Below are 27,603 nucleotides of genomic sequence, written 5' to 3'. Positions count from 1 at the left end.
CACAAAGCAGTGTGTTTAGAAAACAGTAAATTTACTAAAACCTCTCAAAGCCAAGCTATTACTGTGGTTTCATTTACTGAGCGATTGAGCTCACTTCAAAGCTGCAAGGAGTTTATTTCTCATTAACAATTCGTTCTTTTTGTCCTGCTGGCGGGTGTGGCAGGAGGAGTGCCAAACCGTCTTTATACAACAAGGCGTTTTCAGCTGTGATGAACTCCCCTCTCACATGGCCTTAAGGGCAAATCACAACTGCAGCTTAGTAACTCTTATTTTACTGAATGGCCTTTTTCGTTGCATGTGAGGCAGAAAGCAACCTAAAAAGAAAACACTGTCTTTCAAATCAATAATTATATATTTCTGGAACTGCAAACAATCTTCAAGGGCAGCAAGATAAACAGAGTTGCTGGCAGATGGTGTTGGTACCTATTGGTGATAAGAAAAAAACAAAACAAAAACAAAAACAAAACAGCTTTTGATTAGTGGAGCCTACAGATTTTTCCAGCCTGCGTCTCACAGCACTGTATAAAATGGAGCACAGAGAACCAAAGAGCTATTAGGAGGAATATGCAATCAAAAAGCCAATGGAGACATATGGCACAACAAGGTGAGGTATGGTATAGGTGGGGCTGATGCAGTAAGTCAAACTAGGAATCGGAGAGGAAACATAAAATAAAAATTACAAAATTGGCTACGTTCTTCCTAATGGAAATAACGGTTTTACAAAAAGGTAAAAGTAACGATACAGGAGAAGCACATTGTTCTCTGCTCACTGCTTCTCTCAGATGCCTGTTTATTCAGACAGCAGAGAGGAACTTTAAAGAATGTTATTCCAGGACACACAATTACTTTTTATTCACTCACAACCCATCAGCAAAACACCTGCCATTTACAGTGAAAGGTCCAAACACCTGCCTGTCAATTGTGTGCTAACAATATGATCACCAAGCTTCTATAAAACGTGTTCTGTCCTGGCCTGACAGTAAATGCTTCTGCAAATATTGATATAAAACCTAAATATTAGTATATCCTTTATTGTGATAACAGGTGAGCATTACACACAAGTGCAGTGCACTTTCAATCCCTAACAAGGCATCTAGGGAGGCAGCTCAGCAGAAGGATTTTGCCTCTGACAGGACAATGAGCCACGCACATGCACACCCTGACATCCATCCAGAGAAGAATACTGCTGGATGATGACATCTGGACTAAAATGAACTCTCATGTACTTGCAAATTACAGTGAAATCTCTGTCAAGAGACCAACAAAATATGGCCTGAATAGTCGGTGGGTTTAACATTGAAGGTCTGTTAACACCAAGGGCGTAGGTTTGGTTTGAACATTGGTGGGGACACAATTTTGTAGGCGGGCAGAGTCACGGTCGCTAGTGGGGTTCGGGGGCATGCCCCCCCGGGAAGAAATTTTTTAGGAGACAGCTGTTAAATGGTAACTTCTGGTGGCTTGAAATGAATGCTGGACATGAATCGAGGACAATTTGATTGACATGAAGTTGGCTGGTATACACTTAAAACACTATGATAAAGTGTCCCTCCTGGAAGCTGGTTTGACATCCCTGCTGTAGAATTACTAATAACCAGAATTATAACCTATCCCAGCCTTACTGTAAGCTACCAATACCCCTGGCGCTACAAGCATGAGCACATGCACGCTCACGTGCTCTGCCTGCCACTCCTGTGTCTGTGCTGCTGCTCGTACCTGGGTGCATTGCTTCATTCACCTGATAAAATAATAAATTGATGCATGCCATATAGAGAGAAAATATATGGCTATGCTAACTTTATTTGCTGAGTATTACTATACAGCATTAGCCTACTATTATATCACAATGTGCCTCAAACAATAATATATCTCAAAACTGAGTCTAACACTTTCACTGTTATAATCACTAAGCCATTACAGACCCCACCTGCGACCCTGTTGCTCCACCTGCCTCTGTACTGCTTTTACCAGGCTGCACTGCTTCACTCGCCTGATAAAATGATAAATTGATGCATGCTGTTTAGAGAGAAAGTATGACTCTGTTAACTTCATTAGTAAATTATTTTTTCATTTGCTATGAGAATCATTATCAATTGTGTTTATTACTTTAATAACATCTTCCTACTTACACTTTGACTTTTTGTAAAAAAAACTTCCTTATGTCCATCTTTATTTTTTTGGTTGCTATTATGCTTTAGTCACCTAAAGCCAAATTGAAGTGATTAGCTAACGTTAGTTGAATGACGATATCAAAACATGCTCACGCACACTCACTCTCTCTCTCTCTCTCTCACACACACACACACACATAATGATTTAGCTGTGAAACAAGCTAGCTAGCCACCAAGGACGTTGGCTTAGCAGCTAGCAAAGGGTCGCTAACGTAATAGGTAGGTAGGTAGGTAGCTTTATTCTCTCAAACTATGTTGCTGACGAGCTGACAATACCTTCAGCCGCGGCACCTGGCTTTCATTCAGTCAGTGGCTCACACTCATATCAGCCTGACCGGCAAGCGGCAACTTCAGATGAGCGTCTTTCCAGAGTCCAGCCTAAACCAGCGGTTCTCAACCTTTTTTTACTCACGCCGCACTGAAATTTATTTGTATATCTGTCGTCGTCCCCCCCGTCCCCCCCCCATTAATTTGACTTTTTATATATTTTTTATTACTGCCTATATAATATAGTGCATTTATTTAGCCGCCTGGATAGTCACACTGTCCATTCAATCAAATACATATGTTCGTGTTCGCTTTTTACACACACGATACAAAAATATCAAGCAAGGAGTAAGTTAGTTACAAAGGGAGGAAGGAGGATTGAAATGATGTGACAACGCATTAACCAACAAACACAAACATCGAATTAAACTGATTATATTTATTCTTATTTTTTAAAATAAATGTGAAAATTGTGGCACAATGTACACCGTTTAAGAATGACTAGAATTTTTTTTTTTATTTTAAACCCGGAGATTTACCTTTCACTCCCGAGTCCTTGTGCACTTTCGCACTTCAATGAAAACAACACACTCTGCTGGTCCCTGACGTCAGCCACGCACTGAGTCCGTGTTACAGTGATGCAGTATGGAAGAGCCTAAGCCAATCAAATTAGCGTTTTTTTTTGTTTTGTTTTTTTGGAGGAGGGAGGAGTAACGAGGGGGAGGGGCGGGGGGCTTGAGAGAGTTAACCCTTTGTGGAGCAGATAAAATGACTTGACAAAAGACGTTTCAGATTTATCAAAATTATTGGTAGGGACAATTCAACGGTCCCTTGACATTGGTAGGGACATGTCCCTACCGTCCCTAGCTAAATCTACGCCGGTGGTTAACACTGTAATGAGGTGGCCTTCAAGTGAGGTTTCACTGTATGTACCAGGGGTGGCCAATCCTGGTCCTGGAGAGCTGCAGGGTCTTCTGATTTTTGTTCCCACTCGAGTTCTCAATTACTTAATTGAAGCAATTATTTTCTTAATTCAACCAATTGTTTTCGTAATTGGTCAACACTAACATGTTTCCTAGGTCTTTGACCACTGATGATTTAAAGACCCAGAAAACCTGCAGGATTGTGGCTCTCCACGACCAGGGTTAGCCACCCCTGGTATATACAAACTACCTTTTTTCATTTTGTGTTGTTTAGTCAAGGTCACAGACATGTGTTCATTATCTGAAAATGTTTTAAAACGATTTGCTTTTACCATTCAAACTTTAATAAATGATGTCTTCATATGCAGAATACAAGTTATTCTGGCAAAAAACATTAGGAAACAAATTAAATTTATTAAAGCTGTAATCCATTTGTCATATTCTCCACTACATCTAAAAAAACAAGCATGAAAGGATTCAAGTACAATCTACATAACAAATACAGCTACGTTGTCTTTTTTAATAACCTTTCCGACCACACATCATACCAACTGATAAAAACAACTACCCAGCTGTTTTCGAAGTTAGTAACAAGCTCTCCTGGGGAAGAACGCATGTGGTGCAATCAGTGTTTACAGTAATAGGACAGTGCTGGGACTAAGCGTGTACTGTGCTGGAAAATGTGCTGACCACATCGCCAAGCACTGTTGCATCAATCACGTAAATCATTAATCTCATACCTGTGCTGTCTGTGGAGGTGCTGTTACCTCCATGCAATACAGATTCCTGGAAGGAAATTCTAACTTGTGGATCTTGTGACAGTAAACCATTTAGGGCCATTCACTATTCTCTGTTTCTTCAATTTAATTTGAAAATAAAAAACTGTTTTTATACTTTTTTTTAATTGAAAATGTATATCAATGTTTAAATGACTTTATACAACAACCCCTATTTTGAAGCAAGTGTAAAGGTAGATTTCAAGAGGGAAATACGAAGGAAAAAAAAAATCCTCAGAACAGTTATAGGGTTGTTTGATGAGTGATGGAGGCCATGTTTTTCAATTTTACAAAAAGGTGCTTTTGGATTTGAAATTAATTTTAAAAAGAGATTTATTTTTCCGTCACAGAAACACAATTTTTGTTTTTCATAACTAAACAGTCTAACATGCGAGCAGCCAATGTTGCAGAATGAGGTGTTGTTTTTGTAATTTTTTTTTATGTTATATATTGCTATGCTTGTCTGTGTTTTCCTTAAATTCAACATAAAGGCAAGCTTGTGGAACATTACTGATAAGGACAGATTCCTTATCTGGGTATGAGATATGGAGGTCACCAGTGTCTTTACTCTCCTGTTGCAATCTTTTGTAGTAACAGGTCTTATTAGCAGGGTGTGTATGTGTGTCTAATGCATGAATTATGAGCATGTTTATTAGAAGGACCAAGAGGATACCAAAGCTGTAATGATGAAAAGTTACAAAAAGTAACAACTGATGTAACCACTGGTTCAGTATAAAAAGGCTTGTTTATATATCCTTTGTTAGACCAGAGGAATGAAGACTGCACACTCTGTTGTCTGTAATTCAATGACCGATTTTAAAGTTTAATAAAGTATTAGTATTAAACTGAGTAACTGATGTATTGAGAAAATATTTTTTGGATTAATCCCAAATTAAGACACCAGTGAGCCAATAACGCCAGCATCCCAAGAAGCAGCTTGAGAGAACTGTTTTAATTAAGAAGTATGGCAATTCCCCTGAGAATGCCCTCCTCCTGCGTACCTGTTGAGCGCCATGGTTACTGTTGCTCCCTGCTGCATCTCCTGGGAAGCTGCCACTGCTGCCTCTGCTAATGATGCCACAGCTTGCGTGGCCTCAGAGGCTTGGGTCGTCTGGATTGTCATCTCCCCTCCTTGGAGCGTTGCCCAGTTCTGTTCCACCTGCGCAACAGAGAAGTAGAACACACACACCATTTACCTACAAGCTTGCTTGAAGTGCAGCATTTTAACCCTCCACCTGCCCACCTCACATTGCAGGTATGGCTCACAACTCCTAATGTTCATCAGTTTCCAGAGAGCGGTTCCCAAAATATTAAGATTGAAAAAGCAGCTAGGTTAGATCGTAGGTCAGTTTTCCCTGAAGTGTTTCTATAACTCTACCAATATAAGTCTGTGGCTTTGAAAGTACAGGTGTGGATTTATGGGGAATGTCTAACTATGCTGACAGTAAGGGAAATTAAAAAAAAAAAAGCCAATGTCATAGAAGCAAAGTGTTTGCAGCTTTCAAAGGCAAGTGAACATTCTCTGAAGAAATGTTTGCAGATTAGTAGGATTTGGAAGAGGTACCCCAACCACCTTAAAGCCCAGCCCTGGAATTAACTGCAAGGGCCATCTTTGTGAACTACATTCTAGTGCAAACAGAACGGAGGGTTGATTCTTAGACTGTCTAAAGACAGCATTGGGTTCAACTTGAAAGCCTCTTCAGCTATGGCCAAAAGTTTTGCATCACCCTACAGAATGAATACATTTTGCTTCATAAAGTCGAATGAAACCTGCTGAATAATGTTACCTTAACATATTGAATTGCATACTGCTTTGTAGTTTTCCATATACTTTAAGAAAAACGTGACATTTTGAAATCTAACAGGAAATACTGTACTACAATTATGGCTAAATTCTAAATTATGTTTTTGACCATAGCTGTACATTGTAATTGCAAATGGCGTTGGTAGTGTTGCTATAACCTTGCGAGGAAATGTAACACAGCATTCCTTTTAAAAGAACACCAGTCTCCAGAATGGCACACATTGAAACTCATTAATTTGTGGAATGAATGAATGAAATGCATCAGCTCTTGGGACTTTATTATTTATGGGATCTTCCTACCAGTTAACTAAAAGAAAAACAATCCCAAAAGAAGCTTTCGGAGAGAAGACTTTTATTGCTCTACCACCATTAGGGTTTCGGACCATGACATGTTTGGCAAACATTTTTTTCAAACAATAATGCCCTGATAATCTGATCAACATACAATAATAAAAGTAGATTCCTTCTAAACAGCAGGATGCACTAATATTTAAAAATCAACCCATAACAGAGCAATAAAAGCCTTTTTTTTCATGAAAAGGGTCATGAACTTCGCTCCTCCTCTGGTCATCCTTTTGGGTACTATTTTTTTTTCTTCAAAAAAACCCCAAACATATAAAACATTTATAACTAACTGTACAGCTTCATAAAAGTTTAACTACCTGACTTAAAGGGGATCTTTCAGTTGGAACCCCAAAGTAGCACGTCAAAGGCCGACCTTTCTGAAAAATCTGAAAAAAAAGCCTGACTGTAAAGGTGCAGTTTGCAGAGTATATTTTACCATTAGCTACAACAGCCAAACAGTGCTAGTTTCATGAAAGATCTCAAACAATTCTGCAAACTGTAGGCTTTACCGTAAAGCAAACTCAAGATGAGCAGTGAAATATTTGTGTGAATTCAGAACACAGAAATAAACATACTGTAACATGTTATTTTTTAATTAAAGTTATTTTGTGTTATGCAAAAAGTTACATTTTTGCCATCCGTGATTATGCTTTGCGACAATATTGTGTAAGTAACATAGTATCCACTTCAGGTTCTAACTATATTCAATGCCCCGGAACACTGATACAGCTGAGAATTATAGACCAGTGTTTAAACAGCACAGCCTCCAACTAACTTAATGCATTTTCAAACAAAAATCGAGAAAACACAAATCATATTTATTTTTTATAATAATTTCTTTTAAAACAAATGCTCCAAGTTAAAGATCTATAATAAATCAAATTTTCACCATTCTTCCACCTATAATCACTGTTTAATACTTACTAAATCACAGTCATGAAGACCAGAGTAAACATATAGTATAATCCTAATCAACAACATTACTTTTACATTCACTAAAAAAATTATTTGTTTTTTTTTGTCCCTTCCCTTAGTGCTGGTGCAGTGAGATTTGATATTCACTTCACAATGTATGCTTAAGAAGTAGAGATTTTATAAAGCAGATGTTATAAAGCAGAAATGAACATGTATAAAAATAGCTGCCAAAAAAATTAACCTCCCTCAATTTAAAATAGGTGACCAAGTGCTAAAAATTTAAATGTTATAACTACAAGCCCCTTTATTTTCACTTTTAACCATTTATGCTACCAGTACAGTACAGATTCATTTCTTGTGCAGCAAGTATAAAGTGTTGAATATGAAGGTTCTTAATACTCACTATCTGGCAGTATAATACAATAGTATTGGGGTGCAAGAATATGGGGAGCAGACAGCGGTTAGGTGTAACATGAACCCTTTCCTTCAGTTATACTGCACTAACTGAAACTGATAACATTCTCAGTAGGTAAGTGCAGACAGGATAGCGGCTCTGCAGGCTCCCACATGACTAATGCTCCTCAAACCCTTTCCCTAAAATCCGTACCTTTCGAGGAACCAGCCAACAAAAGGACCACTTGACGCTGACTGCAATGGCAGTTTGCTTGATGTGACAATCTTGCGAGAAGCTCCCTCAGCTAGTAAGTTGCTGTAATGCGCTGTGTATAAGCATCTGTCACAATTCCTAACAGAGTCAGTCTGTTTAGCTGAACTGCTAAGATGCCTGTCCAGTGAGTAGTAAGGTCCCTGGTCTGACCTTAATTCTACAAATCGATTTCAACCCATCCAAGAAGAACTGAGCCATGATCACACAACTTAACCTTTTACAGGAATATGGCGACAATCTTTCAGTCTTGCCTCTAATGGTTTTGAAAGGGGGTAATAACAAAGGCCTTTTAAAAAAAAAAAAAAAAAAAAAAAAAAAATAAATTACCTCTCATTAGCTTACCAACATTCCCACAAGTCCCTTAAGAGTCTGTTTTTTTCCCCAAACTTTATTTTCACTTTGACTTAAATCAAGCCAATTTCTCCTGCCACAACAATATAAATTCACTTCCTCTTTACACACTAGTGTTCTATGTTGCACAGAGCAAACTATGTGGGGTTCTATAGCCTGTAGCACAGGAAGTGTTAGGGCAAGTTGGCTTCACTTGACTCAAAGTGAAAATAAAAAGATCAACAGCAAAAGAGAGTTGTGGGAACATTATTTTTTGAAGATGTTTTTTAGCATTACCTCTCCGTCAGTTACCGTGGAGTAGTTGACCTGTGCCACTGTCACTGTTCCTGGCAGCTCCGAGGCATCTGCAAGAGTCGCGACTGTTGCTCCCGTACCGACCTGCGAATACAGTAAGGGGAACAAAGAAAGACTCAAATAAAACCTTTCCACTCATTAACAGCGATTCATAGTGTTTATACTAGGACATTCTCTAAGACAACTTCAGATTGAATTCCAAGATTTTTGTGGCAAAGACATATCTAATTTAAAAGATGCACCATAGACACTTACAAAGTGATAGGGTTTGTTTATTCTTGCCTAATGGGATCAATTCTGCTTTCATACTGCTGGAATGTTTGCAGTTTCCGAGCAGCCTATCCTCTATGTTAAAGTAGTCTTTAATACAGGTTAGACTATATCATTTACAGATTTAGCCATTCCTGCTATGGAGTAGATATAAAAAAACAAGGATGATCAACAATATATTAGGTGATAATGTAAGCAGCAAAAAGATAATTACCAGATTCTGCCGAGTTAACGCCCCGGTTTGAACGATCGCCCAAACCCAACTTATAGCTGAAAGTCACATTTTCACCATTCATTTCCGTTTCTGAATAACCATGCGCAAATAATGCCTGAGGGGAAATGTCGCAGCTCACGTGAATAGAAAAAACTGCCTAGAAGTAGTTGCTAGTGGTCTTCGGTTCAGATAAAGAAGACGTGGAGTTTGGTGGCTTCAGATCAGATGATACAGATTCCGCAGTCTGACTGATTCCGCACCCCCCACACACACTTTTTTTCAGATCAGATGATACAGATTCCGCAGTCTGACTGATTCCGCACCCCCCACACACACTTCTGCCTTAACGACAACTTCACGCCCCACTGAGCGCTGACTTGGCAGAACCCGGTATATGAAATTCAGGTCCAAGGGTCCAATTCAATTAACTTTTAGGCAGGACGCATTAGAGTAAAACACAAATTCATGCAATAGAGAGTACATATGGCTCAATTTCTGTTTAAATTAATTATTATTCATCATTGAACAGGTGTTAATCAACTAAATTGATACACATATGCTATGAAGGTCAAGCCCAGGTCACTGCAGCTCTTTGTCCCTATCAATTGCAGGGACTCACTTGTATGAGAGACACAGTGCCGTCAGGGTTACTGATGGTCTGTACCACAGTCTGTGAGGGAACGAGGTGGGCAATGCTGTGCGTGGCTGCGGTCGCTATATGCTGCTGCTGTGGCTGCTGATCATCGAATGCGTAGAGCAGGTCCTCCCGGCCATGCTGTTTGTAACAGTTCTTTACAATGGTCCTCAGAGCCTGTGTCCAAGAAACCTACAAACACACCATAACAAAAAAACTTACAAACTGGAACAATAGCACTTTTGATATCCAGTATAATTTAGGGTGGATAGTTGAACTGTAAATCTTTAATACTTTGCTCTATTTCACCAAAAGATGGATTCAGTGCAATTAAAAGTGGGAGGAGCTATTGTGCATACATTTTCTGTTTGCTCTAAATACATTTAAGAAATGTTACTTAAAGGAGTGCAAACAAAGGACTGAAAATGAATTTACCTCTCTATCTATTTATCTATCGCAATATCACTACCCGCTTTTATTGTGTTGAAGATCTTTTGGTGCTTGTGTTTCATACTTCAGTTTGGAATATGCAGATATTTCAATGACAGTGCTACAGGTGAAAAGTTACTTCTGCTTCCTGGAACCAATTATTTGTGTGTTGTAGTTACAACTCCCTCAATTTCTGGAAAACATTGCTTAACACTCCTTTAAAAATGCAATGGGTTGAAACCAATCCAAACATACCCTATGGCTTTCCTCTGGCACATCTCATCATAGTTCAACAGACACCCAAAGGAGCAAACTTACTGTCCAGCCAGTGCCTCACCCTCTGTTTCTGTTCCTCTGTACGCACATCACTGCGCACGTTAGCCCACGGGATGTCGTCCGGCCACCAGATGGGCTTGCAGCTCTCCTTGCCCCAACCCGGTTTGCCTCTGCCTGTCGAATATTTTAGCATCTCTGGGATGAATGCTCGCAACTGGGCCTGAAGCAACAATCAAGAAGCATAAAGGTAATGAAAAGCCTAAAAATACAGGTAGATTTCCAGAGAGCTAAACACATTTCAGGAAGAGCAAAATGATTCATGGAAAATATAAGAATGCTTGGCTAAATGGACATCCCAAATTGCAATTTAGCAGAATAGCCATTCATTGTTTCTAGAAGAGTAAATGATATATAAATAAAGTGTTTAAGCTATATGTATGTAACTTTTGAATACTGGAATCAATAAATGGAAACTTACTAACAGAGCAATTGGTATTGTGCACACTCATTCACAGACATCAAATTAGTTTCCTTACAATCACTTCTAAAGTCTGTTTTACCACAATGCTCCAAATCTAGATGAAATAGATAAATATCACATTTAGGCTATATAATATTACATATAAAAGTATATATGCATGGATAATCAATGTGTGAAAATATATATATATATATATATATATATATATACTGTATATATAATATGTGTGTGTGTGTAACAAAAGAGTGATTCATGTGAACCTAATGAAGACACGTTAGGTGTTGAAATGCTTTGTTTGTTTGTTTTACCACCATGTTTTTAATAAATAAAGACTTTTTTGATGACTATAAATCAGTAGGAGTTAAGTATTGAATTCTTTTGAAGAAGAAAAATGAAACTTTTTCAGTAAACCATTAAAACTGAATGTTTGGCTTAGAGTTTTGTACTTTTGTATTGCCGTAGAGACTCTACCTTCACTATATATCTATTTGCGTATATTGAAATAGATATTTATACATCTATACATATATCTTACTTATCCATGTTAGTATTCATAATATGTTACTTTACACTTATACACTACTGAATGTTTTACTGGAACATTTCAATAAAAACAATTTGAAACTAAAAAAACGAAACCAAAGGCTGTTTAAATAAACCTCCTGAAAGACATAGCCCAGTTAGAGTTGACAACATCTAATAGTAACATCTTTATGCTTCAGAACACTGGATATCCAGAAGATGGTAATTAAGTAAATGACAGTAGATTAGCAAATCTTTTTATCTCAGTAGATTAGCTGTCAGAGCTCTTTATTTCAGGGTCCGATATCATGGGAAAATCCGCAGCCCATCTGTCCCAGACTAAACTTCTGAAACATCAGCACCTTTTAAATTCTCCTCATCCAAATGCTATCCCAACCTGTTTAACAGAAACTAATGGACTCCTAGCTATCATTATAAATATACTTTAGTCACTTATTGTACAAAGGAGTGATTATAGAAATCTTGGAATTAAGATAGATCCTATATACAAAAAAAACGTTATAAAAAAACAAACATTATACATTTTCTTCACTAAGCTTCAAATAAATGACCACTAAAACATCAAATTCACCTTTACCATGATATCTGCGTGTTTCATATGATAAGAATGTGAGATCTAAGAAATTCTGACAATACATATTAGGTAAGATTTACAACTACAGTCTATGGCGGTTTCATGAATATCATGAATTTTATTCATAAATATAAATCTCCAAACAGCGTTCGTGAATAGGACCCTAATCTTGGGTAAATATTTACATAAAACTCAAAATATTTATAGAAAATCTCACTTAATTCTGTGATGTAAGTGGTAAAATGTTACTTGAACTCCCCACTCTAGATTATTAATTATTAATTTTACACAGCATGTAAACACAAATAGCAGACTTACACCTGACGACATAGCTACCCGTCAGTATTGCATCAAAAACAGATTTTGGGCCGCAGTCTCAAGGTTAAATGACTACAATGGGAACTGATTGCTGCATCCTCAAGGGTTACATAATAGGCTGTTAGGGTGGAGGTTTGTTTAAATCAAACAGTGGTTGCTTTCTGGAAATGCTGTCGTTTACTGTCAGTAGCAATGGGGTTAAGATCCACGTCCTTAGTGTATCCGATAATTCGCAGGCCTGATCAGGATTATATTGCACATTGAGGCTCTGCAGCGTCTGCTGCATAACATCGCATGCTAAATTTGGAATCGGAGAAACAAATCGTCTGCCATTAGCACACTGTTCGCTTGCAAACCCCTGCTACCAACTGACCTACAGTCTCATTTACCAAGCAATCACAAATAAATGTCAGGAGCAGGCTTACTTTTTCAAGCGTTTACCTTTTATAGAGGAGTATCAGAGGTTCATAAAGATCTGAGATCAAGAGAGATTATTGTTTCTAAAACTGAGAAACATTGAAAGAATTTGAAACATTTAAACAATTTCTTTGAAAGCTCTCCGGATCTAAGCGTGCCCATTTTCAAGGGCCTGATGATTTAACAGACATGAGGGCCTCTTGAAATGATTAAAGGCTACTTTGTGCAGAGTTTCACAGTGAAGAGGTGGAATGGAAAAAATGTCTATTTACTTTTGCTCAGTGGGGTTTCTTAGTGAATATAAGGAACAAATGAAACCTGAAGGTCATCCCAGGAGAAATTAATCTAAAGTGTTATTTGAAATTATGGGGAATAAAAAAAAAACAAAAAACACATCGCTGAGCTGTAAATCCCCCCCCCCCGTTTTACAATAACGCTAAAAAATCAGACTGTTTCTATACACTTTTATATGAATGGAAGTTTCTATGTTTTTTTTATGTAAGCATGTAGGTATGTACAGTATAAATGTATGCATATTTCTTTCTATGAAACCCACTGTCATTTACAAGAGCACATTTGTATTGATTTGCCATGTTATGCAAACACCTGTGAAGCTGCTAACGTATGTATTTATTTTAGCTAAAAAAAATGCACTGTTATTCAACAAACCACTTTATATTTAAATGACTGAATAACCTGCAAAAAATAGTCAGGAAGCATGGCAAGCTAAACGAAGAGTTTATTATCTTGTTCTACAATCCTGCCTTCCTTCTCAATCTATGTCTCTCTTTACCAGATGGCCCAATTATAGTAGTTAGAGTTAAGAGGTGCAGGGTTGCTGGAGGCACTTGAGAAGGTCCCTCTCTAATTCGCCAGGGAGCCAATCAACAATGACAGCTCTAATACAGTGTGGCCTTGCTAATTAGCAGAACAAGGAGGCCTGCGCTTCACATGGCATGCTAGTGACAAGCCTGCACTCCCCAACGTTTGTTAAGCATCAGCTACTTTAGGACGAAGGTGAATGCTGTGCTTTGCCGCACCTGGCAACACCCCAGGCTTCCATAACTACCTGACGAGGTGTATGGGGCCGTGGGGCTCCTGGGATGCAAGTGGCGCAGGACAATTAAATGGAAGATAGTAATTTGTGTTTCTTTGCTAAGAGAAAAACAACTTGTACCTGAACACCTTGACACCTGCTTGCTGCCTCCACAATTCAGATTTTCTGCCCGCTTTGCCTGCCCTTGTGGCCAATGTTTTTTATCCTATGTATTCCTTGGCTCATAAGATCACTATGCTATTCAACCTGATCCCAAACAACACTATGACCTAAAAAGCACTGGCTGATATTCTTTCAATAAAGAACCCTAAAAGCATAATGGTGTTTAAAATATTTTAAAAAGGTATTAGGTTATTTAACATATTTTTTATAAAATGATATTTAACATTATTTTTATGAATTTGTAAGCATTTTATAAATCCTTAATACTAAAATGGTCTGCTGGTAAATTCTGACCAATAAATAATTGGCATCATTATTTTATCTAAACTTCATTTTGGTACCATTACAGATTTTATGATGTTTTAAGTTATGGATGAATACTCATGTTCGTCTATGATGCCTTGTGATTTAATGTTTTCTGCATATATCTGCACATCTATATTTGCAATGAGTGATTTCACCTGCGTCATCTTATCGACGGACACCGGGATCCCATCAATGGTGAGGGGCGGCAGCTCTGAGCTGATTTCTGAGGGCGGAGGAGCATGTTCTGCCAGTGCCGTCTCCAGGTCTTCCAGAATCATGCTCTTGTACTTCCTGACCTGTGGGACACCATAAAGCTCAGGTAAAAAGGGGAGAGGGAGTGCTTGCTGGCGCCAGAGCTCGCTGCAAACAAGGCAGCTACGCACCCTAACCACCCCCACCCCCTGTTGCTGGGGCAATCGCCTTCAAAAAATGACTATGAACAAGCTGATGAAACTTAAGGAAAGAGGGAAGCATATTTATGAAAGAATGATGCCACAGCTGGAACTCAGAAACAACTTGTCACTATTAAGTGGCCAAATTACAGAAAATGTATAAAATGCATTTAAAATAAAGCAGGCCCATATTGTACTTTAGTATCTGGAAAACGTATGGTGAACACCACAATGGTTTTACATCGTCTAAGATTAAAAATAATAATAATGATACATTTAAAAAAAGAACAAAAAAAGTTATAATGAACCATCTTTGTTGTCTGGGCATTGCTTTTCAGAAGATTTCATACTGTTGGCTACCTGATAAATATAAGAACCCTGTTTGAGACTTACCACATTCTCCAGTGGAGCTGCCCCGAACACTTTAAAAAGTGCATTGGGCTTGGAGGGAGAGATACATAGCACTATAGCCTGCTGACCCACTCTAGTTGTGTATTCGTCTAAAGTTGCTCTTAACTTCCTGGAAAAACAAACACATTGATTTCAGTTGGTGACAGAATCATCTTTTAGATTTACCTCCACCTACTGGATTTCAGTTTATCTGAATGCACGACACACCAATCAGTTTCATAATTCTGATATAATTACGCTCATTGTTTTATTTTTTTATTTTTTTTGTTGTCTCAATCCACAACAACCCACTTAGGGGCCGCTGCAAACAATCAAACATTCTCACCTCAGCAATCGAGTCTGCTGCCTCTTGCGGATTGAGGGGTTTGACTCAAAGATGTGCGGTCGCTTCCGTTTCTTCCCGGTTGCCACAGCAGCTGCTGCTGCCATTCCCACTGGACCTGAAATCAAAGCCAGAGGAATGGAGATGGTGGTCAGTGCTTTCTCAAGTGGCACTGATAAAGCTATTGACCACCCATACTGTTACAATTAGTAAGTTTGAATTCAGAAGACAAAACAAAACATTTTAAGTAGAAAACTGTCTTGAATAGTATATGTTATAATTTCTAAAGAGTGTGTACCAGGCTGTGGTAGGATTTGAATGCAAGGTCTTTTAGATCTTCAGACAGCTCCAAACCTTTAAATCAATACAGAAGATCCTCACTCATTGAAGCATAAAATGCTTCCAAATGTAAATAAATATGTGTGCTAAATTCTGTATTTTTGTTATCTGATCAACAGCATGACATTTTTCCTGATGTGATCAAAGGCAATGTTTAATTGTACTTTGTGGTCCTATATCACCCTCTGCTGGGCAAACTGACAGCTACACAATTTAGTACCTCATGGTGATTTAACAGCCTCTAATGAAATGTCTTTCTTCAGTATATTGTAGATTAGTATCTACTGCATTTGAAGAGTTGCTACTGTTTATTAGATTTAACTGTGATACACGAACACTGTCTTTCAACCCCATGTGTATGTGGAAATTTAAAGAAACTTTAAAAGGCATTTCCACATAGGCCTGAAGACGACTTTTGAGGTCTTGAAAACTAGTGTTTGTATATTACAGTTAATCGAACAAACAGTTATCAACCTTGACTTACACAGCATAAACTATCTTTCAAGGCTGTTCAGTAGTAGGCCTAATACACAGCAGAAGAGATTGTTGAATTTGGGAGATTATAATTGGCTCCAATTATTTATTTTACAATGTCACTTATTTCCCTTTAATTTATATGACAGTATGACCCAGTTCAAGTTCCAGCCCTACAGTACCTGCAGCAGCCAGGTGAGCGGTGACCTCATCGTTGCCCGTGGAGTTCAGGATGTCCGAGTCATCGTAAGAGGTGTCCTCGGGTGAGGAGGGAGAGTCCTCGTCTGCGCTCAGCATGTTGTGCTCTGTGTAGGTGGCCACGTGGACCTGTTGAACTTGCTGGGCCACCGCATGGGCCTCGATGGTGGCCATATGCTCAACCTGACCCACTCCGTGATCTTCCATTGGGGGATGCTAATCTAGATCACACTGCGCACAACAGCAAATGTAAGCCTTTAAAAAAAAAAGATATGTATTTAAAATGATGTTTAAGGTTATTCATACTTCCAAACAGAGCCTCCCATGTGTTTTTACAATGTTATACATATCGGCATCATAAAAGCACATGTGGATACAGCAGCCGAGACATCATATCTATTTGTGTGTGCTGTTAAAGTTTTTATGCAGTATCAAAACTGGAATACATGAAGACTACATTTGAGTATTTCCTTATGCCCTCATGGAAATGTCTCATTGAGTAAAGCACATAGCACCAGTCATGAAATTGTTTACCTTTACTTTTTAGAAAGAAATATGTCAAACAGTTTTAATTACCACTCCTGTATCTGCTAAAATGTCAACACCTCTTACTATTTTAAAACGCCTTTACCCCTTTAAAAGGTATAAGGGACATATGTCTCCCACAAATAAAATGATGCTAACTTTCATATTTTTAACAATGAGGTGCACGAAACAGGGTTTAAAATGTACTGTATTATCAGTCTCCTCTTGATACTTGAGTCACTATCAAATGTATTTTAAGAAACCGTTTGAACAACTACTCAATTCCTTGTGTACCTTAAGGGGTAAAGGGTTTCCCTGTATCTGTATATTATTATACGTTTGTATGAAACGGATGTGTCAAGTGTATAAGTGAACTTCAGCGGCCATCTAAGTACATCTTTACAATAATGCAATCTTAAATTTAAATGCAAATGAGTTCCACTGTTGCAAGTTCTGTAAATACAATCTGTAGAGCCATTCAACATTGAAATGTAACTGGGGGTTAACAATGATAGTCAGAAGTGAAACCATGTTGATAGCAGGTAATCTCCTTCTATGTACTCTTGCAGGGAAACCCTAGGCACTACAGTCGTTGCACCAGGGACTTTGAGACAAGCTCATTAACAGCAACTGAGAATGTGTGTTTTCAGCACGGAGAATCCACTATGAAAGAATGGCAAAGAATGAATGATGATGATTGCAATTGCAGATTATTTAAGAACTGTTCACGGCGCTCAGGGCCCAATGACTGTGGTGGGCACTCAGGCCCGAGTGAAAGATAAATTTGGCAGGAGGCCGGCTGGAAACACATGAACAGTTACATGCATCCCAGTGCCGCAGATAGGAAGTGGCTATGGGCCAACTCCCCCCAAAAAGACGAGGCTGCCAAACCATGAATGAATAATAATAAATAATTAACGCACTCCACAGTGGCGCCCTGCCACCTATCCCCCAAATACTGAATTTAATGAAAATCAGCAGCTGAGACATGGCCAGTCCCCCAGAGCATGACTGTGCTGGGTGAGAGAGCCCAGCCTGTCCAACCTGACCACTCGCCACGTTGAACTAAATACGAACCGCTCAACACTCAGGTATTTTTTTTATTTTTTGGGGGGGAAACTTCAGGGAATCCGTGGCTGAGGGCAGCCCTTCCTCCAGGCTCTAAGCGGTCAACTCCTGTTTCAGCCTCCCAGCGCTTGACAGCAGCCGAAACAAAAAGAAGTGACATGAAAGAATAACACACAGAGCTTTTATATGCTTACTGATGACTTATTGGTTAGGTGCGGATTCTCCTTTGCAGAAAAGCAACCAAGTTTACAATTTCTCCATCATTGGGTTCATTAGCAAGAGCAAAACTACTGTAATTGGTTACCTGTATTGCAACATTACCTTACAGTTTACATGGTGTTTTGGTTGATGTTACTATGTATTGCTGTACTCTGATACCTACATACAACTTAGGGGGTTTGACAAATAAAGAAACATGGAACTTTCTAACCATAACCATTATTCCTTTGCTTTGCACCAAAAGGAATGCCCTGTATTCAGTTTGCATGGTGACTTGTGACATGCCAAGAATCACTTTGCAGTTATTGTCGGATCTCCGATGACTCAACAAATAACCTGCAAATATGTTTGAAAAAGATTCTTGCAGATGCCTTTAAAGGTCAACTTTTGACCATTAGTCTGCAATAATGAATATTCTACACTTCCTTGCAGTTTCAACAATAATGGTTCAGTGCATTATTGTGATTGATTTTACCTCAGCTTTGCCTAAATCACAAACACATATGTACTTCCATGTATTGTTTTGCAGGCCTATGTTATTGACGTAAAACTAATTCAATGAAAATTTTGCATGCATAGTTCTTGCAAGTGACTTTAATTTTAACTAGAATAACCAACCCCATTGTTACCGTGTATATACAGTACATTGATAAATCCTTAACTGTTTTTTCATATCTTTTGTTAGGATTTGGTAACATCCTGGAAATTAGCAGAATTCAGAGGATTATTGTAATACAACAACAACTTAAATCAACAACTTAATCCAATTTAAATATAATCAACTGTAAATCAACAACTTAATCCAATTTAAATATATTTTATATTTGAAAATGAATGCATCCATGTTCCATTAAATGTCTGCATTAAATATTAGTTTTATTTTAATTTCTTCAACTCTATAGCTAGGAAAGTTTACATTTGTTCTTGGTGGTTTCTGGATGCATTTTTAAATATTGTAACCCTTGTATTTTATTGATTTAATTATTCATTCATTGTTTTTGCATTCTTTGGTTTATTGTACTTTGTAAATCACAATTTCTTTATTACTTCCAGCTTCCAAAATACCAATGATCCAATCTATATTACATTGTAAAGATACCATCAGCTTGAACAATACTAAATGGAGTTAGCAGCAGAAAAAATTATTCAATCATTTACCATAAAAAAAAAACTGTTCATGAGGCATCAACCTGAGATTTTTGTCACCATCTGCTTTTTATTATTATTATTATTAATTTCTTAGCAGACGCCCTTATCCAGGGCGACTTACAATTGAAGATATCACATTATTTTTTTTTTTTTTTACATACAATTACATTATTATTTATTTTATTTTTTTTTACATACAATTACCCATTTATACAGTTGGGTTTTTACTGGAGCAATCTAGGTAAAGTACCTTGCTCAAGGGTACAGCAGCAGTGTCCCCACCAGGGATTGAACCCATGACCCTCCGGTCAAGAGTCCAGAGCCCTAACCACTACTCCACACTGTTGCCCCAGCTTTTAAAAGCTTTTTAAGCTTTTTGATATATGCCGATAATTCAAAGAATGTTATACTAAGTCAAATTGCTGCTATTTCTTGGTTCGAAAACACTTTGTACTGTAGCTCAGTTTAACCCTAATGGCAATCAGGCCCTGTGACCCACACCACATGAAGTGTTTAGATACCAGAAATAAACTATCAATCTAGAGCGTTGTAGATTAAACTTCGATTCTGGCAGAAAGTGGCCAGTGATACAGACATGTCACATAAGACTGCTCTGCCGTGCCAGTTTAACTCTGTCATTGTGTGTGTGAGCGGGAATTATCCATTAGTACAGATAAATAAATACCGGTTCAACAGATGCTTTCAAACAAGGAAATGCTACTGTGTAGTTAAGAAACTTGGTCAAGCCCTGTTTTTATTTAAAAATGTTGTTCAGTATTAATGACGATTATTGTGAGGTTTTAACATTCTGGTATTTCTTTTCTGTCAACTCTCTTGTTATGGGACCAGCAAAAAACACTGCTTACTACATTCTGTCTTGTACATTCATATTTACTGCACATACACCATCCACTGAACATAATGTGCATAACATTAAACAAAGGGCCATTTTTTTTTCTTTATTCTGTTCAGAATTTGACATGCAAAGTAAGGACTTTTGAACTTTATCCACTGCTGGCAGGTCTCCCTGTGCCGTTTGAGTAAAATTCCTCCAAATCTCAATCAGATTTGTCTTGAAACAAACGCGTACAATATAAAGTTAACCAAGCACTTTATTTAAACTTACATATACGGTTACATTTCAACTATCTAAAATAAAATGTGTATATATAATAGGGCTGTGTTTGAAGGTTCGTTTGCTGCCAGGAATTCGAAGTTAGTTTTAAACCTTTGAAGGTTCGTCAGGTGGCATTCATGCAGTGGTTTATTTTTTTTTTGTTAACACAAACTGTTTGACAATGTGTGGATACTGTAAATCACATATTAAAATGTCACTCGCACGCAAAAATTAAATCTTTGGATTTGTACAATCCATATTACGTAAACAAAAGTTGTTGTATTAAAATCCACTACCAAATCGTTACACGTAGCAACTCTATATGGCGCTGCTGCCGTGTATGGAGTTGGGTATAGTATCCAAAGCACTGGGGTGGGTACCTATAGCTAGTGCTTCAGTAAAATATGCACTGAATACCTGGTGTACAAGACAAGTGCTATGGTAGAATATGTTTGAAACAAACACTAACAATTTTAATTTCGAAACTGAGCATCGTCCGCCCCTCCCCGCTTGTGTTATCCAGAGGCAAACCTTTCATTTTTTCATTCGCCATCTCAACAGCAAAGTGCTGTATAGCGTAAGCTGTAATTAAAGAAATGTCTCAAAATCCCTCTGCTGTTTCTGATTTTTCTGTTAAATGCCCAGACGACCAAAAAAAAAAACTAGCTGAATGCAAACTGTGCAAGTGACTATTGATGTATCATGGAGGCACAACCAATCTCTGGGGTCACTTGACAAGCGTAGATTCATATTATTAATATTTTTAGTAGTAAATGTGACGGATAACCTGCTTGGAACGGTGACTGTTAAATAAAGCTTTGTTTTGCCTATCTGCTGCAGTTGGTGCTGCTGCAATGCAAGCTTACTGTATATATCGCAAGCAGCATCACTTGTAAATAAACGTGGATTTTTTTCTTGAAATAATAAAAACATGATTACTGTTCTATATAACGTATTTTTAAACTACATGTGAATGTTGTATTCCATTTATATGGATTACCTGTAAAATAATAGGATTTTCAATCAAATATAAACAAGTAGCTATGGTGACGTCGCCAGTAAATTATGCAAATGAGTACCATCGAAGGTCCGAACCTTCAAAGGTCAAAATGTACCCTTCGTTGCAGCCCTAATATACAAGTGAATTTGTGTTTATAGGGAGTATTGTGTAAGATATTGTTACATTCAGGCTGGGACATTGTTAAAAAATTGTGTTATGAGGAAATTTGTGTAATCCAAGTTTTAATGAGACATGACTGTACAATTAAACCTTGTGTGCTGAATAACGACCAATTAATATAATACAAAATACTAAACTTGTATAATTTTTTTAGTACTAGCTCTCTGAGAATTTAGGGAAGGGCCTGGAAAGTTAATTTTAATTAGTGAAAAAAGTATGAAAATAAATTGTTTCCATGGTCTCATCGGCCAACAAAAATTACTTCATTTATTACTTATTTTGTTCAATGATTATTGGCTATTAGGAGATGTTATAATTTTAAACTACATTACTTTTTCACAAATCTTAGGATTTAATTCTCCCCAAATTTACCTTCAAAACCCACTTTTTTTGCTTTCCTTATTGGAAAATCAGCAGAGACTAGTCATAATTAAACCCAGCTAACAGAAACTAGGTCAGATTTCCAAGATGTATAAAAATGAAATTGCAACTACAGTAGCTAGTTGTGCTCTGTGTAACAATGTGGGGTGTACAACTCACACTGTACTACCATAATTGATCAAATATTAAACACATCCTAATTCAAACATGTGTTCCACGGCAGCACTAACTAAATTATGTAGGGTATTCTACAACCAGCAGAGTTGATAGAAACGAAGGAACTTCATGATATGCATTTCTGAAAAGGTTTTACATTAGAGCTGTCAACTGCAGATGAGTAAAATAGTGTAATCAGGTGATATAATGGGTGGCTAGCCAAATTTGCAAAAAGCAATAGGAAACAAAACACTTTATAAAACGTATGTTTAAACCCTTGCATATTTCAGACTGAACATGATCAATTTGTCAAAGATGAACGCCTTAAAAGTCAATGTGTTGCCGCCCCCTTGTGTCAACGAAGATGAACTACAATAATACCTGTTTATATGGCCTAATACTGTACTGTACTAGCATAAATGAACAAAGAACAAGGTTTGATGCTCATACCACCACTGGTCATGTGGAATGCTATTTATATCACTGAAATGTCATATTTTGAAAGTTAAATAAAAGGCCTCTTGCAATCTATATACATTTTTAGAGACTGTATGTCTCTGCATTCAGTTCACAAAGCATTAGACAGTACTATAGGTATACCTTGTTCACAATTTTGTAACAAACATGTATGCTTATTCAAATATATCATACCAACAATATGTTATAACTACAATTAAACACTTCACTTTAGATTAATATTTAATGTTATTTGAACACTTTGATTCTGAATTGTTGTGGCCAATATTTACATTGTCATTGAAAATATTCATGTGCCAAGGTATTATTTTACAGCTAATATCTAAAGGTATGGTCTTACAAAGACATTAAAAAGTGAACTAAATTCTTTAATTAAGTAAAATGTTAAATTCATATTTATAAATACAAGTCAACAAAAACAATATAAAGACTATTTCCAATTTCTGCATATGTCTATGAAAAAAAACCTAGTTAGTAATAAATACATATGCTAACTCAACAGAACATGCCCTTGAGAATAAATTCAGTAGAATGTTTTGCTTCCTCAAACCTGTTTACCAAAAACAAATGTGCATCAGACATTATATCTGAGATTTGTTATTACTCAGGTAGCAAAAACATATTAAGTAGGATTGCACTTTAGTCTTCCAAATAATAATAATAATAATAATTATTATTATTATTATTATTTTACACAGAGAACATTTTGTAGGAAACTTTCTATATAGCTGATATTTTCAACATTATATGGTACCTTGGTAACATGCTAATATAGCTCCAATATGGTATGTATGGGATACCAAAACAAACAAATGGACATCACCTTATTAATACTATACTAAAACACACACACAGTACTTTTGAGGTTTCTGATGCAATCAGAATTACCAGGACTTCAGAGTGGAAGCAAACACACTTCTTTGAGAGAAAATACGGTTTGCAAACTTAAACACTCCCCACTCATATTATTAATATAACACTGCATTGTTTTTGATTGTGTGTTCTGTGCACTTCCCATACAGATGCAGTGCAACACATACATTTCACACAGCAACCAATATATATATATATTTTTTTAGTTAAGCATAATATACACGTCACGCCCACGTACTTAGTACAGTATATTAATATCGTCATCAGTTCCCGCTTTGTTGGAACGGATCGTACACCCAAAGAAGATATTATTTACGTATTTAATGTATTGCCATATTGCTATTTGTTAGTCTTACCCGTAAACACGTGACTATAAATAAATGCATACATTGTATTTGTTTTGTTTAAAGTGGCTAAATTTCTACCCAATATGCTACCCCTCTGTGCCGCCTGTCCTCCACTCCAGCCCGTCACTTTAACCCGAAGCTCAACCAGTGCCAAGGATCATCAAACCAGCAGCCCGGGGCCTAGTGCGGCCTATTGCAGCACCGGGTTTGTGTTTGTGTCTTAATCCCGGCTAATTGGCGGTTTAAACCTGTCTATTATCGAAATGGGAGAATACTATTTTTCAAACCCCTCATTTTCGGTTCGCACCGAGATTATTCCCGTCCCCCTATCACCCCACCGCTGCCGGGTTTGTTGGTGCGGCTGCGCCGGGGCTCAAATAGCTGGAGATTGCGCGGTAGGGCACTAACCTCAGAGCGGCTGCGCTGCAGCGGGCCTGCGCCGTACAGTCTGGAACAGAGAATCCAAGCAATAATGGAGGACAAAGAGCAAGCGAGCTGAACACAAACCGGGCGCGGCCACGGCGTCAAGGAGAACCAGGATTGCGTCACCGCGTAAGACGTAATTGTTACAGACGCCATTTTGGTAAGGGTGTATGAAATTCTGAGCCACTATTTATTCATGAATGTCTCCATTTGTATTTTTTTATACTGACTCCAGGTTCCGTTTGTAATTGTTTTTTTTTTTTAAAACAAACATCTTACGGTTTGTATACGCTATGAGGCTCGGTGGTCGAGAGGTTAGAGAAAGGGGTTTGATACCAGGAGGTTCCCAGTTCAATCCCAGCTCAATCACTGCCTCACTGTGTCTGACCCTGAGCAAGTCAATTAACCTCCTTGTGCGGCGTGCTTCGGATGAGACGTGAAAACCGAGGTCCTATTGTGACTCTGCAGCAGTTATTGATGAAGCATAGTTCACCCCTTAGTCTCTGTAAGTCGCTTTGGATAAAAATTATTTTATAATAATAATTTTTTTTCATGATGACATGACAATTTTGGCCACACACAAACCTAATGTTTTACAGTACTGACACCTGATTGGCTAAGCTGTTGAAGGCACTAGAAGCCTCTTATATGCATGACTAGCAGATGGTATTAGGTGATTTTTTTCAAAACCATTGCACATTGATGGTCCCTGCCAAAATAACTGCATTTCCTAGCATATTTGATATAAAGGCAAACATACCCAATACATTTTGCAGCTAGTTTGATACACCCCAATTAGCAATAGGATAACATAATGTAACCTTGGGTAACGTAGTCCAATCTCAATGCTAAATCTAGAGCTTGATTTAAAAAAAAAAAAAAGTTCACATCTAGGACAGTTTTTTTTTTCTTTTATCGAACCATAACAAAAACTTGCATGTCATCTGCATATTTATAACTGCTTTGTAAGAAAGAATAATGATCAGAAGTGTAATCATAATGGCAGTGCATTGTTAAAAAAAAAACAAGGCTAGTTTAATGTTAAAACACCAGCACATGGTGTAGGAGTGCAGGGCATTTATGTTTGGTGTTCCAAGCTGAAATGGACAATAAACTGATATCTGATTTTATTTTCATTTGTTAGTGTTATTACAGTTGTGATATGCTTATCTAAATTGCGGCATGTGCAGCCACTTTGTAACTTTATGTAAAAAATGTTTGTGTTTTCACCCAGTGGTAAATAATCCCCCACATTATCTTAACATTTAAATAAAAGCAACATCTAAAGCCTAAATAATATACACCTCAGGATAATACAATACACATTCTAATATAATAAGATGATAGCCACCTTTTTCTAAAAAAGGAATCTCTATGATCAATAAAATGAGTTGAAGTGGAAGACTAAAAATATATGTCCAATTACACAATTTGGACCCATAAAAGGGCATACAGTATTTACAAATGATTTCTACAAACAGCCACAAATGTAAAACTTACTGCACTATTATTATGTTGTTTAGCCTTTAATGGGACTACCCCAAGATATATTACACAAAGGAACTTGAGTATTTTCACTTTGTTGTTTCTGCCACATGTAGGACCACTTGTGTAGTTTTGCTAGTTTTTAAACACAAATTATGACTGTATGTGCTCCATCTTTAAAGAATATTATTACATTATTTAAGATGGCTCTCACATTTAAAAATGGACACAAAGTAAACTGACCTTCAAATGATCTAAACTGTATTTTAATTATTGAAATTGTGGTTAACAATTATACTACCAGGGTCAGGGTATATTCGGTTTGTTTTTCAATTCCAATTCCATTTCCAATTCCTTTTTAAAATCAATTATAATTCCAAGTCCCTCCTTTGAATTGGAATTGATTAAAAAGGAGTGGGTATGGGAATTGGGAACTGATGTTAAAAAGGAATTGAAATTGACTAAATGATACAATCCACATGTTTTAGGTTACATTATATGATTCAAATGCAATGGATTTCCTTGGTAAACACTTTACTCTGATTGCTCTGATTCCTTCTTGCTTGAATCACAAGAAAATCACAATCTAATATGTGACTTAGGTGACACATTTCTTGTAATATGCAAAGGCGGCTGAATATAGGCTAGTTCCAACAAACTCAATCTCTCAACAGCTGCCTCTGGAACTTCCAGTTGCTTGTGATCATGTGATTCTCCGATATGCAAACCTGATTTGGCTCGTATTGCAAAACCTCCCCTGAAACCGACTGATAAGCATCCCTAATATTTATAATGTTCAACAGAAATAGGGTATGGCAAATCTGTCTAAGTACACACTTGAACAAATTTGCCTGAGGCTAACCATATAAAAGGTGCAATTAGAAAAGTGGCTTGACCTCTACCAAAGAAGTTACCCCCTGACCATGTAAAACCACATGGGAGTTGGTATTCTCCAGCTGAATATGATTCCCCCATGTGTTAAAGGGGTTCTAGATCAATGTATGATGTGTGCTTTACAAAGTTTAAAAGCATAGCTCTACCTCATTGCAACACAAGGGAAATAATTCAATGATCTGATACAGTGGTTTGAAAGCTGTAAAGCTGAGGTCACAGAGGGTCTCACCTGGTGAAAGCAGGGTGTCATACAGTCAGGGGAGCGCAGGTTTGCGTCCCGGCTATGCAATTTTCTTAAAATAACATGCACGTACAATGTTGCAATACAATTTGGAAATATTATTGAATTGATGAGCTCCAAAACCTGTTGTGGACTGTCCTGTATATATGAGGCAGCAGTGTGGAGTAGTGGTTAGGGCTCTAGACGGGTGGGGGACACTGCTGCTGTACCCTTGAGCAAGGTACTTTACCTAGATTGCTCCAGGAAAAACCCAACTGTATAAATGGATAATTGCATGTAAAAATAATGTGATATCTTGTAACAATTGTAAGTTGCCCTGGATAAGGGCGTCTGCTAAAAAATAAATAATAATAATGAGGCTGTGTGGTCCAGTGGTTAAAGAAACAGGCTTGTAATCCCAGCTCAGCCACTGACTCATTGTGTGACTGAGTAAGTCACTTAACCTCCTTGTGTTCAGTCTTTCGGGTGAGATGTTGTTGTAAGTGATTCTGCAACTGATGCATAATTCACACACCCTAGTCTCGTATCTTGTAAAGCACTTTGTGATGGTGGTCCACTATGAAAGGTGCTATATAAAAATAAAGATTGTTATATATATATATATATATATATATATATATATATATATATATATATATATATATAATATATATATATATATATTATCTATATATATATTAAATCATAATTAAACCATAGAGATGCATGTGTGTATGTATATTATGCTTTAAATAGGAATTC

General features: G+C 37.4%; 1 protein-coding gene across 6 annotated transcripts in view; it reads right to left on the bottom strand.

The window, feature by feature from the left end:
* LOC117419819 (nuclear respiratory factor 1) overlaps positions 1–24,337 on the bottom strand; it is a 34,268-nt gene extending 9,931 nt beyond the window's left edge. Inside the window, exons 1-10 of one of the 6 annotated variants that reach the window (XM_034926409.2) lie at positions 24,228–24,337; positions 16,312–16,582; positions 15,320–15,434; positions 14,977–15,103; positions 14,347–14,487; positions 10,395–10,553; positions 9,614–9,820; positions 8,493–8,615; positions 6,601–6,669; positions 5,136–5,293 (exon numbers count right to left, since the gene is read on the bottom strand). In XM_034926409.2, the coding sequence (XP_034782300.1) occupies positions 5,136–5,293; positions 6,601–6,669; positions 8,493–8,615; positions 9,614–9,820; positions 10,395–10,553; positions 14,347–14,487; positions 14,977–15,103; positions 15,320–15,434; positions 16,312–16,534 (1,322 nt within the window). In that variant the 5' untranslated portion in view covers positions 16,535–16,582; positions 24,228–24,337. The remainder of the gene's footprint in view (positions 1–5,135; positions 5,294–6,600; positions 6,670–8,492; positions 8,616–9,613; positions 9,821–10,394; positions 10,554–14,346; positions 14,488–14,976; positions 15,104–15,319; positions 15,435–16,311; positions 16,583–24,227) is intronic. The other 5 variants (XM_034926404.2, XM_034926405.2, XM_034926406.2 and 2 more) reach the window with 5 other exon arrangements.
* Positions 24,338–27,603: the final 3,266 nt, after the last annotated feature.

Source organism: Acipenser ruthenus, chromosome 14, assembly GCF_902713425.1.
Source record: "Acipenser ruthenus chromosome 14, fAciRut3.2 maternal haplotype, whole genome shotgun sequence".
NCBI lineage: Eukaryota > Metazoa > Chordata > Actinopteri > Acipenseriformes > Acipenseridae > Acipenser > Acipenser ruthenus.
This window is presented reverse-complemented; position numbering and strand designations above follow the sequence as displayed.